At 40.6% G+C, this 16,173-nt stretch overlaps 1 protein-coding gene across 1 annotated transcript; it reads right to left on the bottom strand.

Moving 5' to 3' along the window:
• Nucleotides 1–13,185: 13,185 nt before the first annotated feature.
• LOC115694988 (uncharacterized) lies at nucleotides 13,186–15,370 on the bottom strand. The gene is made up of 2 exons (XM_030622089.1): nucleotides 15,313–15,370; nucleotides 13,186–13,937 (listed from the first exon to the last, which is right to left on the bottom strand). Exons 1-2 carry the CDS (start codon nucleotides 15,368–15,370, stop codon nucleotides 13,186–13,188), a joined length of 810 nt encoding a protein of 269 aa, XP_030477949.1.
• Nucleotides 15,371–16,173: the final 803 nt, after the last annotated feature.

Raw genomic sequence — 16,173 nt, forward strand, 5'->3', positions numbered from 1 at the left:
GTAGTTGTAACAAACTAACCAACTAACAGTACAAATAATAACGGTAATAACAAACTAATGAAACAGTAAGACATACTAACAATCTGTAATACGCCCCTTCAAGCTGGTGTGTAAAAGTCTTTGACAGCCAGCTTGGACAGAATGTTATGAAAGTGCTGAGGAAACAAAGGCTTGTTTAATATATCAGCGAGATTGTGTTCGGAAGAGACATGATTCATCTGAAGTGTACCGTTGTTGATCTTTTCACGAACAGTGTGACAATTGATTTCCACATGCTTTGTTCGTTCGTGGAAGACAGGATTTTCAGCAATGTGAATAGCTGCAGTGTTATCACAATATAAGATGGAAGGAGCTTTGATGGGAACAACAAAGTCTTGAAGAATGGAGTTGAGCCATGTCAGTTCACAAGTGGCATGTGCCATTGATCTATATTCGGCTTCAGCGGAAGATCTTGAGATTGTTTGCTGCTTCTTAGCCTTCCAAGACAGGAGAGAATGCCCCAAAAAAACACAATAGCCTGTGATTGATCTCCGTGAATCTGGGCAGGCCCCCAAATCAGCATCTGCAAAGGCGTGAAGTTGAAGAGGGTGAGGTGCTGCAGCATGGTAGAAGAGGCCTTGACCTGGAGATTGTTTGAGATACAATTCGTATTGCAGCTTGGAAATGAGGTTGGCGGGGTTGTTGAATGTATTGACTCAGTTTGTTGACAGCAAAACTGATGTCAGGCCGAGTTATTGTGAGGTAGATGAGCTTGCCTATGAGGCTGCGGTATTGTTTTGGGTCTGACAAAGGAGCACCTGATTCATTGCTTAGTTTGAGATTGGGTTCCATTGGTGTGGAAACCGGTTTGGAGCCAAGGTGACCCATTTCTTGAAGAAGTTGCAATGTGAATGGTCTTTGTGAAACCGAAATGCCTTTATTCGATCTTGCAACTTCGAGTCCTAAGAAGAATCGTAGGCTGCCAAGATCTTTCAATTTGAAAGTTGAGTCTAATGTAGCAATAAAATGATTGAGGGCTGAAATATTGTTTGTAGCTACAATTATGTCATCTACATATATAAGTAAGGCTAGGAAAGTAGTAGATGTATTTTTAATGAACAAGGAATGGTAACTTTTAGATTGTGTAAAGCCTTGTGTAATGAGAGTGGTACTAAGTTTAGCATACCATTGTCGAGATGCTTGTTTTAAGCCGTATAAGCTTTTTTTTTTAATTTGCAAACGGCATTAGGTGGTATCACCCCTTTGGGAGTGTAACCTTGAGGTAGTTTCATATAAACATCCTCATTTAAATTGCCATGAAGGAAGGCGTTATCAATGTCGATGTGATGTAGGTGCCATTGTTTTATGGCAGCAAGAGCAAAAAGAAGTTTTAGTGTATTGAACTTAGCTACAGGAGCATAAGTGTCAAAAAAATCAATACCTTGTTGTTGGGTATACCCTTTGGCAACTAGGCGAGCTTTAAGTCTATTGACTGAGCCATCGGGATTGTATTTAATTTTGTAAACCCATTTATTGTCAATGACGTGTTGGTTGGGTGGTAAACTTGTAACAATCCATGTGTCATTTCTTTCTAAGGCATCTGTTTCAGCATCCATAGTCTTTAACCAAGCAGCATATTTGGAAGCTTCAGCATAGGATTTTGGTTCAATTAACGATTGAGTTGCAAGAATAGCATTCCTGAAAAGATTAGAAAAGCGATGGTAAGAAACATAGTTAGCAATGGGATAATTTGTTGTATGAGCAACCTTGTCACATATGTAGTCTTGTAGGTATAGTGGTTTTTTGATGTTTCTGCCCATTTTGGATATTGTTTGGCGTGTGTCTGAAGCCATTTTTGGGGGAATAATGGTTGTTGGTGGGGATGCAATTGGAGTAGGAGGTATGGTGATTGCTGGTATGGAAGCAGCAGGTGTATTGGTTGCTGGTTTGGGGGCAACAATATTGTGGTCATGTGGTGAGGGATTATCGAAATTTGTAGCTGCTGGTTTTGTAGCAGTAGGAAAAAATGTGTCACTATTGACATTGTGGTTGCTGGTTTTGGTGAGAGGATAGATAGATTCATAGAAGATAACATCTCTTGAGTGGAAAATATTATTGGATTCAATATCTAATAGGGTGTAAGCTTTCATATTATCGGGATAGCCAATAAATATGCAAGCTTTGGCCCTAGGGGATAATTTGTGGCTGCTGGTGTGAGGAGAGGCATAGCATAGACAACCATAATTTCTCAAATGATCATAAGATGGAATCTTGGAATTCAATAGTTCATAAGATGTCTTGTCTTTTAATAATATAGATGGAGTTCTATTGATCAAATAAACAGAAGTTCTTACCATATAGCTCCAATAAAGAAGAGGTAAATTGGATTGCAAAGCTAGAGCTCTAGCTACATTCAATATGTGCTGATGTTTCCTTTCAACGATGGCATTTCGTTGGGGCCTGTTAACACAAGATTTGTGATGTAGAACTCCTTGACTAGCATAAAAATGTGTTAAAGTGAGTTCTTTGGCATTATCAGTTCTCACAGCTTTGATATGACATTTATAATGAACATTGACATAAGTAAAGAAATTATGAATGAGTGTGGGTGCCTCAGATTTGGCTTTAAGTAAATGAATCCAAGTATAGCGAGAATGATCATCTACAATTGTGAGAAAATATCGATATCCTTCAATTGATTCTAAAGGATAAGGTCCCCAAATGTCCATGTGGACAAGATCAAAAATTTGTGTTGCAAAACTGGTATTGCTATTAAATGGTAGTTTTCTTTGCCTAGCAAAGTGACAGATTTTGCAATTAAGGAGATGAGACAAATCAGATGAACAATGCAACTTTTTATTGATTTTATCAGTAATTTTTACAGAAGGATGACCAAGGCGAGTATGCCATTGGTTTGGAGTAAGTTGCATATTACGAGAAATGGAATTCGAAAGAGGTTTTTCATGAATTTGCTGTTGGATATAGTAAAGAAGTAAAGCCCGCTTAGTTAATTTGGAAATCAGTAGTTGTTTATGTTTAATTATGAAATTATTTATAGCTATTTAAATAATTTATTATACTGTTATTTATGGAATTCAGAAATGCATGGTTATGTTATTCAGTAGTTTTCATTTTTTGCATTTCCGGTGCCCGGTATTTTGGAACTCGGCGTTTGGCTCAGTAGAAATCACAACTTAGTATGTTAGTAGTTTGGGGACGGGTTTTAGACATTGGGAATGTCGGGAATGGCCGGGAATTTAGAATTTCCCAAAAATACCCCTTTAGTATGATTTATGTGGTTTTAAGGTGGAGGGGCAAAATGGTCTTTTTGCCCCATTAGTATTTTGTCTTTTATGATTTTTTGAAATGGAAATTAAATGTTTAATTGTTTAATTAATGGCTGAAATAAAATGTGATATGTGGCTTATATTCTTTTTCCTCTTCATTTCATCACTTAACAAAAAATACTAAGTTTAGAAAAAGAAAGAAAATTTCAAAAGAACAACTCTCATTCTCTCTCTCTATTTCGGCTGGTGCATGGGATTCAAAGGCTGGGTTTTTCATCAAATTTCTAGCTAGATTCTTCCTAACTTTGGGTACTCTTGATTGTGGTATGTATTTCCTAATTGTTCTCCTTTGTTTTCTTGAAAAAAATGGTGAAATATGGAGTAAATGCATGCTTTTAGTGGCTGTTGTTATTGCTGTGTTTTGTTGTTGATTTCTGTGGTATAAAGCATGCCTAATTGAAGTTAAATGAACTGTTTGAAGCATGTTAGTTAGGATTGTTTAAAGCTTTGAGTTTTCTATGCAAAAATGTGATTTTTGGAAGAAAATATAGTGAATCTGTTTCTGTGATGTTGCTGTTGTTTTTAATTGTTTTCAGAGGCTTAGATAAGCTTCATTAAGTAGAATTAAGCTAGTGAAATGCATGATTAGGTGGTTTTGCTCAAGTTTGAGTTTAGAACTCAAAGCTTGAGCTCCAATGGCATTTTTCGTGTTTGAGGTTTCTGGGTTGTTTTGATGCCTTGGATATGTTCTAGGGAAGGTATAGAACAGGTCTGGAAAGTTTGAGGTGATTTGGGGTTGAATTGTGCAAGTTATGAAAATTTGATGTTGCTGCCTGGAACCGGAATTCCGGTTGTGCATCCGGAATTCCGGATGGGGGTCCTGACTTCCCGAACCGGAATTCGGTTGGGCAAACTTGCCTACCGGTTGGGGATTTTTCAGAACCCGTGTTTTTCCTCGTTTTTATGTTTTTAGGGGTATTGCCATGCTTTTTATCGATAGGGAAACTTTTAGTTCCTAGTTTAAGTCCCCGGGAAGTGATTTAGCGTGTCACTTATAGCGTTGTGATTTTTATGGTTTAGGAGCCAGTAATCCGCCGCTCAGCTTCAGTTCCAGTCAGGTTGACCGGCACACCTGAATTCGGAATCCAGGTAAGATTAGTATAACAGTATGCATATGTAGATTACATGTTTAGTGTGCATGTAGGAAGCCTGCTAGATTACATTAGTTATGTATGTAGCCTTCGAACCATCCAACCCTGTCACGTCGGTACAGGCTGGAGTATGACCAGCAGCCGGAGTATGACCGGTTCGACCGATCAGGCTGACAGTTGGTTGGTGGTTCCGTGCTATTGTCCTATCCCGTCGGTACAGGCTGGAGTATGAACAAGAATGAGTATGACCGGCTCGACCGATCAGGAGGATATTTGTCAATAGTACCGGCCCTGTGAACGTTCAAAACTCAGTACCATGTTGGACATGGCAAGAAGTGGCTCGGTACCATGTTGGACATGGCGATGCGGGACTCAGTATCGTGTTGGACACGGCAGTTAGAATTATGTATGAGTATTATTATGCTTTTCTTACTGAGTCTGTCGACTCACAGTTTACGTTTATGTGTAGGTAAAGGTAAGGCTATAGCTGATGGACCGTGAGCGAGCTTAGGAGATTGTACATGTCGGGGCGGTTAGGCCTGGAGCGTACGATCCTCGGGACAGCAAGGCGGATTTTTTGTAACTGGTCGTTAGACGACCTTTATTTTATGTAACAGTTAAACAGTTAAAACTTTTTGTAAATAATTTTATAATCGGGATCCCGAGTCTTTTGTAATATTGTTTTATAAGTTTAATTAAAAAAACCAAATTTTAATTAATCACGTTTTTCCATAAACCTCGTTGATTAGCAACGAGCTGCACAGTACGTTTAAAAATCACGTAATACGCCTAAGTTAGTTAGGGTGTTACAATTTGGTATCAGAGCCGCCAGGTTGTCTTCCGAAGATCGTCACGACATGTACAATCATCATCAGCAGTTAGCTCGTTTCACGGTTCAGTAAGCCTTTATTGCTTTAGTAGTTTATCTTATTCAGTTATGAAAAAGAAAAGCCTGTTAGGAAGCATGTTAGTAGCCTGATAGTAGAATAGGCACATGTTTCGTTTTTAATTTCCAAATTAAGCGGCATTAGTAAGCTCTCCTTGAATACGACCTGATATGCCAACTCTTGGTTTCGCAGGCGGTTCTAACTAGATGGACGCCAGGCGGACTACCAGGAGTCGTGCAACTCCGCAGGGTCGAACCAAGGACGGGGAGCTCGGTTCCCCACCTCGCTGTGGCCGAGGTAGAGGTCCCCGAGGCAGGCTCGTGGTCGGGGTGATGAGAACCCACCACAGGCGCCCGTGCTCCCCCACCCGATCAGGGGAGCCCCGGACCGGAGTTGCGGTTTGCGAAAATGCAAGCCCGGATCGAAGAACAAGACCTCGAGATTCGGAGGTTGAGACGGCGGTGCTCCCTGCGGTTCCGGTGCCGTAGTTCCGTGGCACTCGCCCTGCCGCCTGTGCCGAGATAGTGGTGGCGGCCCATAGATTGGAACCTCTGTATGAGCGGTTCCGGAAGCAAGCACCTCCGGTTTTCCTGGGAGGTCTGGATGTAATGAAAGCCGAGCAATGGCTGACGGTGATCACCAAGATTCTGAATTTCATGGGTGTCACCGGTAACTACAGAGTGGTGTGCGCCACGTTTCAGTTCCAGGAGGACGCTTTAGTCTTGTGGGACATGGTGTCTCAGATCCATGACGTCACCACCATGACCTGGGAAAGGTTGCAGGAACTCTTCAACGCGAAGTATTACAATGAGGCGGTCAGAAGCGCCAAGAGGAAAGAGTTCGCTCACCTGACCCAGCGTGAGAACATGAGCGTCACTGAGTATACTACTCAGTTTGATCGGTTGGCGAGGTTAGCCTCGGGAATTGTGCCAACCGACTTCAGCAAGAAGGAGAAGTATCTGGACGGGTTGAATGCCAGGATTAGGCATGATTTGATGATCACCACCGACGACAGCACCACCTATGCTCAGATGGTGGAGAAGGCACTGCGAGCTGAGGGCGCAGTGGGGTGTATGTCAGAATCAGCCAGTACTTCGGTTAGTGGCGGGGCTCCTACCCCTCCTGCATCAGGCTATAGCAGGGGGAGTAGTGGTTCGGCCATTGATCAGAGGAAGAGAGCACCCACTGCTTCCGGTTGCTCGAGTCAGAATAAGAGGTTCCGGGGGAACCAGAGCAGAGGGAGTCGTCCTGGTGGTACTGAGACCCGATTCTCCTATCCCGAGTGCCCTAGCTGCAAGAGGCACCATCGGGGCGAGTGCAAAGGTCAGGGATGTTTTCATTGTGGCATGCCCGGACACTTCAAGAGGGAATGTCCCCAGCTCCGACCAGAGGCACCGAGAGCTCCAGCGATACCCACTCCAAATGGTATTTCGCTATCACGCAGCCGATGCGGATGCCGGCCCATCGCCTGTCACAGTCGGCTTTCTATTAACAACTCGCTATATTCGATCTTTGTTTGATTCGGGGCTACGCATTCTTATGTGGCGGCCAGAGTCTTTAGTAAATTGGGTAGACCCTATGATAGATATGAATCAGGGTTTGGAACCCTGTTACCTGGCGGAGAATTGGTTATCTCCAATAGGTGGATTAGGTCTATGCCGATCAGGATAGATGGTAAAGAGTTAAGCGCTGATCTGATAGAGATGAGTTTAGTCGAATTCGATATTATTTTAGGAATGGATTTCCTATCTAAATATTCGGCGAGCATTGATTGTAAAAGGAAGATGGTGGTCTTTCAACCGGAAAGTGAAGAACCGTTTGTATTTGTGGGTTCAGTTCAGGGATCTCGGATCCTGGTGATCTCGGCTATGTCAGCGAGAGAATTGTTGCACGGCGGGTGCTTAGGGTTTCTGGCCGTGGTGGTGGACACCACTCGGCCAGATACCATTCGGCCAGAGGACATCAGGGTGGTTCGGGAATTTTTGGATGTTTTTCCCGAAGAACTTCCAGGGTTACCACCTCAGCGGGAGATTGATTTTGTGATTGACTTGGCACCAGGGGTGGAACCGGTTTCCAAAGCCCTGTATAGAATGGCTCCAGCTGAACTTAAGGAATTAAAGATTCAGCTCCAAGGGTTGCTTGACATAGGGTTCATTCGGCCCAGTGTGTCACCCTGGGGAGCCCCGGTTTTATTCGTCAAGAAGAAGGATGGATCTATGAGGATGTGCATCGACTACAGGGAATTGAACAAGCTGACGGTGAAGAATAAATATCCATTACCTAGGATCGATGACTTGTTCGATCAGCTTCAGGGGAAGACGGTCTTTTCCAAGATTGATCTACGCTCGGGTTATCATCAGTTGAGAATCTGAGAGGAGGACATTCCGAAGACGGCCTTCCGCACTAGGTATGGACATTACGAGTTTCTGGTTATGTCATTTGGACTAACCAATGCTCCTGCAGCATTCATGGACCTGATGAATAGAGTATTCAAGGATTTCCTCGATATCTGTGTGATTGTGTTTATCGACGACATCCTCGTGTACTCTCAATCAGAAGAGGAGCATGAGTTACATCTTCAGATGGTACTGCAACGACTTCGAGAACATAAGCTTTACGCCAAGTTCAAGAAATGTGAGTTCTGGTTATCTCAGGTATCCTTCCTAGGGCACATTGTGAGCAAAGATGGGATCAAGGTAGATCCCGGGAAGATTGAATCCGTCAAGGATTGGCCGAGACCGAAGACAGTGACAGAGATCAAAAGCTTCTTGGGTTTAGCTGGTTACTACCGTAGGTTCGTTGAAGGGTTCTCTAAAATTTCAATGCCCCTAACCGAGCTTACAAAGAAGAATCAGCGGTTTATCTGGTCAGATAAATGCGAAGCTAGTTTTCAGGAGCTGAAACAGACGTTGATTACTGCTCCGGTGCTAGCTTTGCCTTCGGACAAGGAGAAGTTCGTAGTCTACTGTGACGCATCCAAACAGGGTTTGGGGTGTGTATTGATGCAAGCCGACCGGGTCATCGCTTATGCCTCCCGTCAGTTAAAGGATTCTGAACAGCGATACCCGACTCATGATCTAGAATTGGCCGCAGTGGTTTTTGCACTGAAGATTTGGCAGCATTACCTTTATGGGGAGAAGTGTGAGATCTATACCGACCATAAGAGTCTCAAGTATTTCTTTACTCAGAAGGATTTGAATATGAGACAAAGGCGTTGGTTGGAATTAGTGAAGGACTATGATTGTGAGATCCTCTATCATCCCGAAAAAGCCAATGTAGTGGCTGATGCCCTGAGCAGAAAGGGTCCCGGGCAAGTAGCTTGTATGGTTCAGATCTCACCTCAGCTAGCAGAGGATATGGTTAGATCCAGCATTGAGTTTGTGGTAGGTCAGCTTCACAACTTGACGCTGCAATCTGATCTGTTGGAAAGAATAAAAGTCACTCAGATGACAGATCCGGAGTTAGTGAAGATCCGAGATGAGGTGTTGGCTGGTCAAGCCAAGGACTTTTCAGTGTCAGACAGTGGGATGCTTTTATATAAAGCCAGGGTTTGTGTTCCGAACAGTGTGGAACTTAGAAATGAGATCTTTGAGGAGGCTCATTCTACCCCGTATTCTCTGCATCCCGGCACCACTAAGATGTACCAAGATTTGAAACCGTACTTCTGGTGGAGCGGTATGAAGAAGAATTTGGTAGAATTCGTATCGAGATGCCTCACTTGTCAGCAGATTAAGGCTGAACATCAGAGACCAGCAGGGTTATTGCAGCCTCTAACCCTACCAGAATGGAAATGGGAGGATATTACGATGGATTTTGTGGTCGGGTTACCTAGGACCACGGGTTTATTTGATTCCATCTGGGTAGTGGTGGACCGATTTACGAAATCTGCTCATTTTCTGCCGGTTAGAACAACATTTTCAGTGGATCAGTTGGCAGAACTGTACGTCAGAGAGATAGTAAGACTTCACGGGGTACCGAAGTCTATAGTTTCGGACAGGGATCCGAAGGTTACCTCCAAATTTTGGCAAAGTTTGCAACGGGCAATGGGTACAAAGCTAAAATTTAGTACAGCATTCCATCCTCAGACAGATGGTCAGTCCGAAAGGACAATTCAGATATTGGAGGATATGTTGAGAGCCTGTGTTATGGACTTTGAAGGCTCATGGAATAAATACCTACCGTTGATAGAATTTGCGTACAACAACAGTTATCAGAGTACAATAGGGATGGCTCCCTATGAACTGTTGTACGGTAGGAAATGTAGATCCCCTATCCACTGGGATGAGACAGGGGAAAGGAATTACCTAGGTCCAGAGTCAGTGCAGCGGACCAATGAGGCAATAGAGAAAATAAAAGCTAGAATGCTTGCCTCACAGAGCAGACAGAAGAGTTACGCAGATCCGAAACACAGAGATGTTGAGTTCCGAGTAGGGGACCATGTGTTTTTACGAGTATCTCCGATGAAGGGGATTAAACGTTTCGGGAAAAGAGGCAAGTTATGCCCTAGATTTACAGGACCTTTCGAGATTCTCGAGAAGATAGGTCAAGTGGCATATCGGTTAGCATTGCCTCCAGCCTTATCAGCAGTTCACAACGTATTCCATGTCTCGATGTTAAGAAAATACGTTTCAGACCCCTCTCATATACTCAGTTATGAGAGTCTTCAGCTTCAACCAGACATGACTTATGAGGAACAGCCAGTGCAGATCCTGGATAGAAAGGATAAAGTCCTTCGGAATAAGACCATAGCATTGGTCAAGGTTCTCTGGAGAAACTTGAGAAGGTGGAGGAAGCCACCTGGGAGCTAGAGTCAGATATGAGAGCTCAATATCCAGAGTTATTCAGGTTAGATTTCGAGGACGAAATCCTTTTAAGGGGGGGATAGTTGTAAAGCCCGCTTAGTTAATTTGGAAATCAGCAGTTGTTTATGTTTAATTATGAAATTATTTATAGCTATTTAAATAATTTATTATACTGTTATTTATGGAATTCAGAAATGCATGGTTATGTTATTCAGTAGTTTTCATTTTTTGCATTTCCTATGTCTCGTATTTTGGAACTCGGCGTTTGGCTCAGTAGAAATCACAACTTAGTATGTTAGTAGTTTGGGGACGGGTTTTAGACATTGGGAATGTCGGGAATGGCCGGGAATTTAGAATTTCCCAAAAATACCCCTTTAGTATGATTTATGTGGTTTTAAGGTGGAGGGGAAAAATGGTCTTTTTGCCCCATTAGTATTTTGTCTTTTATGATTTTTTGAAATGGAAATTAAATGTTTAATTGTTTAATTAATGGCTGAAATAAAATGTGATATGTGGCTTATATTCTTTTTCCTCTTCATTTCATCACTTAACAAAAAATACTAAGTTTAGAAAAAGAAAGAAAATTTCAAAAGAACAACTCTCATTCTCTCTCTCTATTTCGGCTGGTGCATGGGATTCAAAGGCTGGGTTTTTCATCAAATTTCTAGCTAGATTCTTCCTAACTTTGGGTACTCTTGATTGTGGTATGTATTTCCTAATTGTTCTCCTTTGTTTTCTTGAAAAAATGGTGAAATATTGAGTAAATGCATGCTTTTAGTGGCTGTTGTTATTGCTGTGTTTTGTTGTTGATTTCTGTGGTATAAAGCATGCCTAATTGAAGTTAAATGAACTGTTTGAAGCATGTTAGTTAGGATTGTTTAAAGCTTTGAGTTTTCTATGCAAAAATGTGATTTTTGGAAGAAAATATAGTGAATCTGTTTCTGTGATGTTGCTTTTGTTTTTAATTGTTTTCAGAAGCTTAGATAAGCTTGATTAAGTAGAATTAAGCTAGTGAAATGCATGATTAGGTGGTTTTGCTCAAGTTTGAGTTTAGAACTCAAAGCTTGAGCTCCAATGGCATTTTTCGTGTTTGAGGTTTCTGGGTTGTTTGGATGCCTTGGATATGTTCTAGGGAAGGTATAGAACAGGTCTGGAAAGTTTGAGGTGATTTGGGGTTGAATTGTGCAAGTTATGAAAATTTGATGTTGCTGCCTGCGAGGAACCGGAATTCCGGTTGTGCATCCGGAATTCTGGATGGGGGTCCTGAATTTCCCAGAACCGGAATTCCGGTTGGGCAACCGGTCTACCGGTTGGGGATTTTTCAGAACCCGTGTTTTCCCTCGTTTTTATGTTTTTAGGGGTATAGCCATGCTTTTCATCGATAGGGAAACTTTTAGTTCCTAGTTTAAGTCCCCGGGAAGTGATTTAGCGTGTCACTTATAGCGTTGTGATTTTTATGGTTTAGGAGCCAGTAATCCGCCGCTCAGCTTCAGTTCCAGTCAGGTTGACCGGCACACCTGAATTCGGAATCCAAGTAAGATTAGTATAACAGTATGCATATGTAGATTACATGTTTAGTGTGCATGTAGGAAGCCTGCTAGATTACATTAGTTATGTATATAGGCTTCGAACCATCCAACCCTGTCACGTCGGTACAGGCTGGAGTATGACCAGCAGCCGGAGTATGACCAGTTCGACCGATCAGGCTGACATTTGGTTGGTAGTTCCGTGCTATTGACCTATCCCGTCGGTACAGGCTGGAGTATGACAAGCAGCCGGAGTATGACCGGTTCGACCGATCAGGAGGATATTTGTCAATAGTACCGTCCCTGTGAACGTTCAAAACTCAGTACCATGTTGGACATGGCAGTAGTGGCTCAGTACCATGTTGGACATGGCAGTAGCGGGACTCAGTATCGTGTTGGACACGGCAGTTAGAATTATGTATGAGTATTATTATGCTTTTCTTACTGAGTCTGTCGACTCACAGTTTACGTTTATGTGTAGGTAAAGGCAAGGCTATAGCTGATGGACCGTGAGCGAGCTTATGAGATTGTACATGTCGGGGCGGTTAGGCCTGGAGCGTACGATCCTCGGGACAGCAAGGCGGATTTTTTGTAACTGGTCATTAGACGACCTTTATTTTATGTAACAGTTAAACAGTTAAAACTTTTTGTAAATAATTTTATAATCGGGATCCCGAGTCTTTTGTAATATTGTTTTATAAGTTTAATTAAAAAAGCAAAATTTTAATTAATCACGTTTTTCCATAAACCTCGTTGATTAGCAACGAGCTGCACAGTACGTTTAAAAATCACGTAATACGCCTAAGTTAGTTAGGGTGTTACAAAAGATTTCCAAGCTTGTTAGCAATCCCAATCTTCAATATCCGTGAAGTTTCCTGAATAGAACAATTATTAGATGTGAAGCACAAAGTATGTTTGTTATCATTCAAGAAAGAACTTACAGAAAATAAATTGAAATGAAATTGAGGAACAAATAAAACATTGGTTAAAATGATTTTGGAATTAAGAATGACAGTGCCAACTTTTTCAATGTTAACACAATGTCCATTTGGTAATGTAACAGCAGAAGCATGTTTTTTATTGACAAAAAAGGAAAAGCATCTAATGTCAAAACATACATGGTGGGTAGCCCCACTATCAATTACCCAAAAATTGTAAGGGAAGGGACTGGTATTACCAGAGAAATTGGTGATGGCTGCATTGGTTTCTGGTGTAGAAGAAGAGGAGGGTTGCAGCTGCTGAGTGAGCATTGAAATTATCTGCTGGCATTGCTCACTAGTTAATTGAGGGGGTTGTGAATCAGATGAAAGGGAAGATGTCTGCATGGTATGGGGTTGAGATGCAGCATTGGAATCTGATTTGCCTTTGCCTTTAGCAGCAGTATCTGTTGTCCTGCGATTGCCATATCCAGGAGGAATGCCTATGAGAAAGTAGCATTTGTCTCGAAGGTGACCTGGTTTTTGGCAATTGGTACAAGTTGGACGCATCTTTTTGTTTTTGGTGGTGAAATTGGCTGCTGGAGTAGAATCCAGATTTGGTGTAGAAGGTGTGGATTAAGAGGCAGCTGCAGCAAGGGGGGTAACATTTTTATTGCCAAGAGTTCTTTGGCGTTCTTGATGAACAATCATAGAAAAAACTTTGGTTAATGGTGGACAAGGATCAAGAGGCAATACCTGATCACGAACAGCATGGTAAGATTCATTCAGACCCTTGAGAAATTGCAGCACCTGATCATGGTTGTGATATTCTTGTGCTTTAGTAGCAGCAACACAAGTGCAAGGTATCTTTGGGCAAAGTTGCTGAATTTCATCCCAAATGGCAGTCAGTTTGGTGAAGTAGGTACTGACGGAATCATCTCCTTGATGGAGAAAAGCGAGGCTTTCATTAAGCTCGAAAATGCGTGGACCGTTACCTTCATTGAATCGATTGTTGAGCTCGGTCCACATTTCAGCAGCAGTATCAAGATACATGATACTGCTCTTGATTTCGGATGAAACCGAGTGAAGGATCCAAGATTGGACCATTTGATTACAATGAATCCAAGAACTATAAAGAGCATCATCAGGAGGTGGCTTAGGAAGGGTACCGTCGATGAACGAAGTTTTATTACGCGCACCTATGGAGAGTTTGAAGTCTCGAGTCCATGGTTGAAAGTTTCGATCTGTCAAGATCGGAGTAACAAGGGCTAAGCCTGGGTGATATGCAGTGCTGAGGTAGTAGGGACTTCGTACATCCTCATACGTCGGTCGATCACCATTGTTGTGATGAGTAGCAGCAGCTGGAACAGGAACCCGTGGTGGAATGTCTGCAGAATTCTAAGATGCTGGAAGAGCAGAATTTGGAGGAGCTTCGTCCACGGGATTGTCAGTGGAGGTAGCTGATGAATTGGCTCTCGTGCGCACCATTGTTGCAGACAGTAGAAGCTTTGATGAAGATTACTGTTCTTGGATTTTAGCAACTGTGACCATATTAGTGAACAAAGAGAGAAAACAGAGAAAGCAAAGGAGAAAAGAGAAAGAAAAATATGTTGTATATCTGATTTGATGATAGGTACAAGGCTTTTATATACAGCTGAGATACAAGATGGTAGTTGTAACAAACTAACCAACTAACAGTACAAATAATAACGGTAATAACAAACTAATGAAACAGTAAGACATCCTAACAATCTCTAATATTTATATACAATACAATCATATTATACATTTGAAAAAATATTTTAATTAATTTTTTTCCTTTTATATGTCATCAAATGATATATAAAAGAAACAAATTCATTAAATAAAAAAAATTAGAATAAACAAATAATACTTTATATTATTAATGTAATACATTAAACAGATTTATAAAATAAACGAAATTAAAAAATAATCAAAATAGTTTATTTTGTTTGGTAAAAAAATATATTTTCTCCTTTTTTCAAAAATAAATCATTTTTTTAAAAAAATAAAATTATGTGTTGTTGATTTTTGTTAATCATAATAAGTTTATTTTGTATATTATTTATAATTATATATTTTATATATTCTATTTTTTTATTGTTTCTTTTTTAATGGTTTAGTCCTTTAAACTGTTCGCAATATTACTGTATTAGCTAACTTTTTTGTTTATATGAAAAATGACATGAGCTAATTAATGTTTAAGACGAGACTAAGGCATTAGATAAACTTTACGGGAGCAAATTGTGATAAAAGCGCTACTTGGTAGGGGTGTTTACGGTGCAAGTGGTGCAGTTTTTGACCATTTTGTCAAACCAACCCGCACATGCGGTTTTTCCAATTTTCAAAACCGTACCCGTACCGCAAAACTAAAAAGCTGCAAAAACCGCACCGCGAAAAATGGTGCGACGCGATGCGGTTTTTGCGATTTCTGCGGTTTGGACTATCACCAATAATTAAACTATCACAAATACAACAAAGTTTGAGCAATACTTGTCAAAAATACCATAAGGCTTAAAATAAATTTGAAAAAAACTTTAAGTTTCAATAATACAATAATTAGTGGGCTTTGGGTTAGACATTCACATATTGAACCTAAATAAATATAAAAATTGGTATTTTCATAATGTGCGGTGTGGTGCAATTTGAACCGCATATTAATAATTCAAAACCGCAAACTGCACCGCACTGGGCAGTTTAGGAAAAATTCAAACTCCGACCGCACCGCGAAGAATTTCAAACATTTTCTTGCGATGCAGACAGTTTGAGCGGTTTGATGAACACCGCTACTACTCGGCATGTCGTGTATGATTCTCCTCCTATTCCTACTCAGCGTATCGAGTAGGAAATGGGGTTTACTCCTTCATTGCTCCATCAAGGCTTCATTACAAATCCCACTTTAAGTCTACATGTAAATAGAAATTGAAACATGGTTGAAGACAAAGACCTTGGGCTACTTGACACCTAATAAGGGATTAGGCTAAGCTACTTAGTGTTTGGATTTTATGCCTTAAATAAAATCTACTTGAGTATAATCTTATTTATTATTCATAGAAAATTAGAAGTCATTTATGTTTTCATGTATTATTCATATTTATGGTTTAATATACAATTTATGTTAAATCTAGAACATATAGTTATTCACAATTACAGTGATGTCAACACAGTTGAAAGTAATTGTGATTATATCACTACTACAAAAAGTATAATTCACGTCGGTTTTTAAGTGTCACTTAAAGAATTTACGTCGGTTTATAAAACTGACGTATATACCGCAGTCGCAAATAGTTTTTTATTAGCGTCATTTTTAAAAAGACGCAAAAAATAATTTTTGACATTTATAAACCGACGCTAAATACTTACTTTTCTATTTTATTTTATGCATCGGTTAAAAAATGACGCTAAATGTTTCATGGCATTTTAAAACTGTCACAAAAAACTTATTACGTCGGTTTAAAAATGCCATATCTATTACAAAAATACTTTTTTTTACCTATTGCGTCGCTTATAAATTAAAGCACAAATATAGGTAAGAAAAAATAACAAATTTTCATGCAATTTTTCCCACCTGCATTATCAAATTTTAGAATAATTCTACATAAT

This window comes from Cannabis sativa, chromosome 6 (assembly GCF_029168945.1).
Source record: "Cannabis sativa cultivar Pink pepper isolate KNU-18-1 chromosome 6, ASM2916894v1, whole genome shotgun sequence".
In the NCBI taxonomy this organism is placed as follows: domain Eukaryota; kingdom Viridiplantae; phylum Streptophyta; class Magnoliopsida; order Rosales; family Cannabaceae; genus Cannabis; species Cannabis sativa.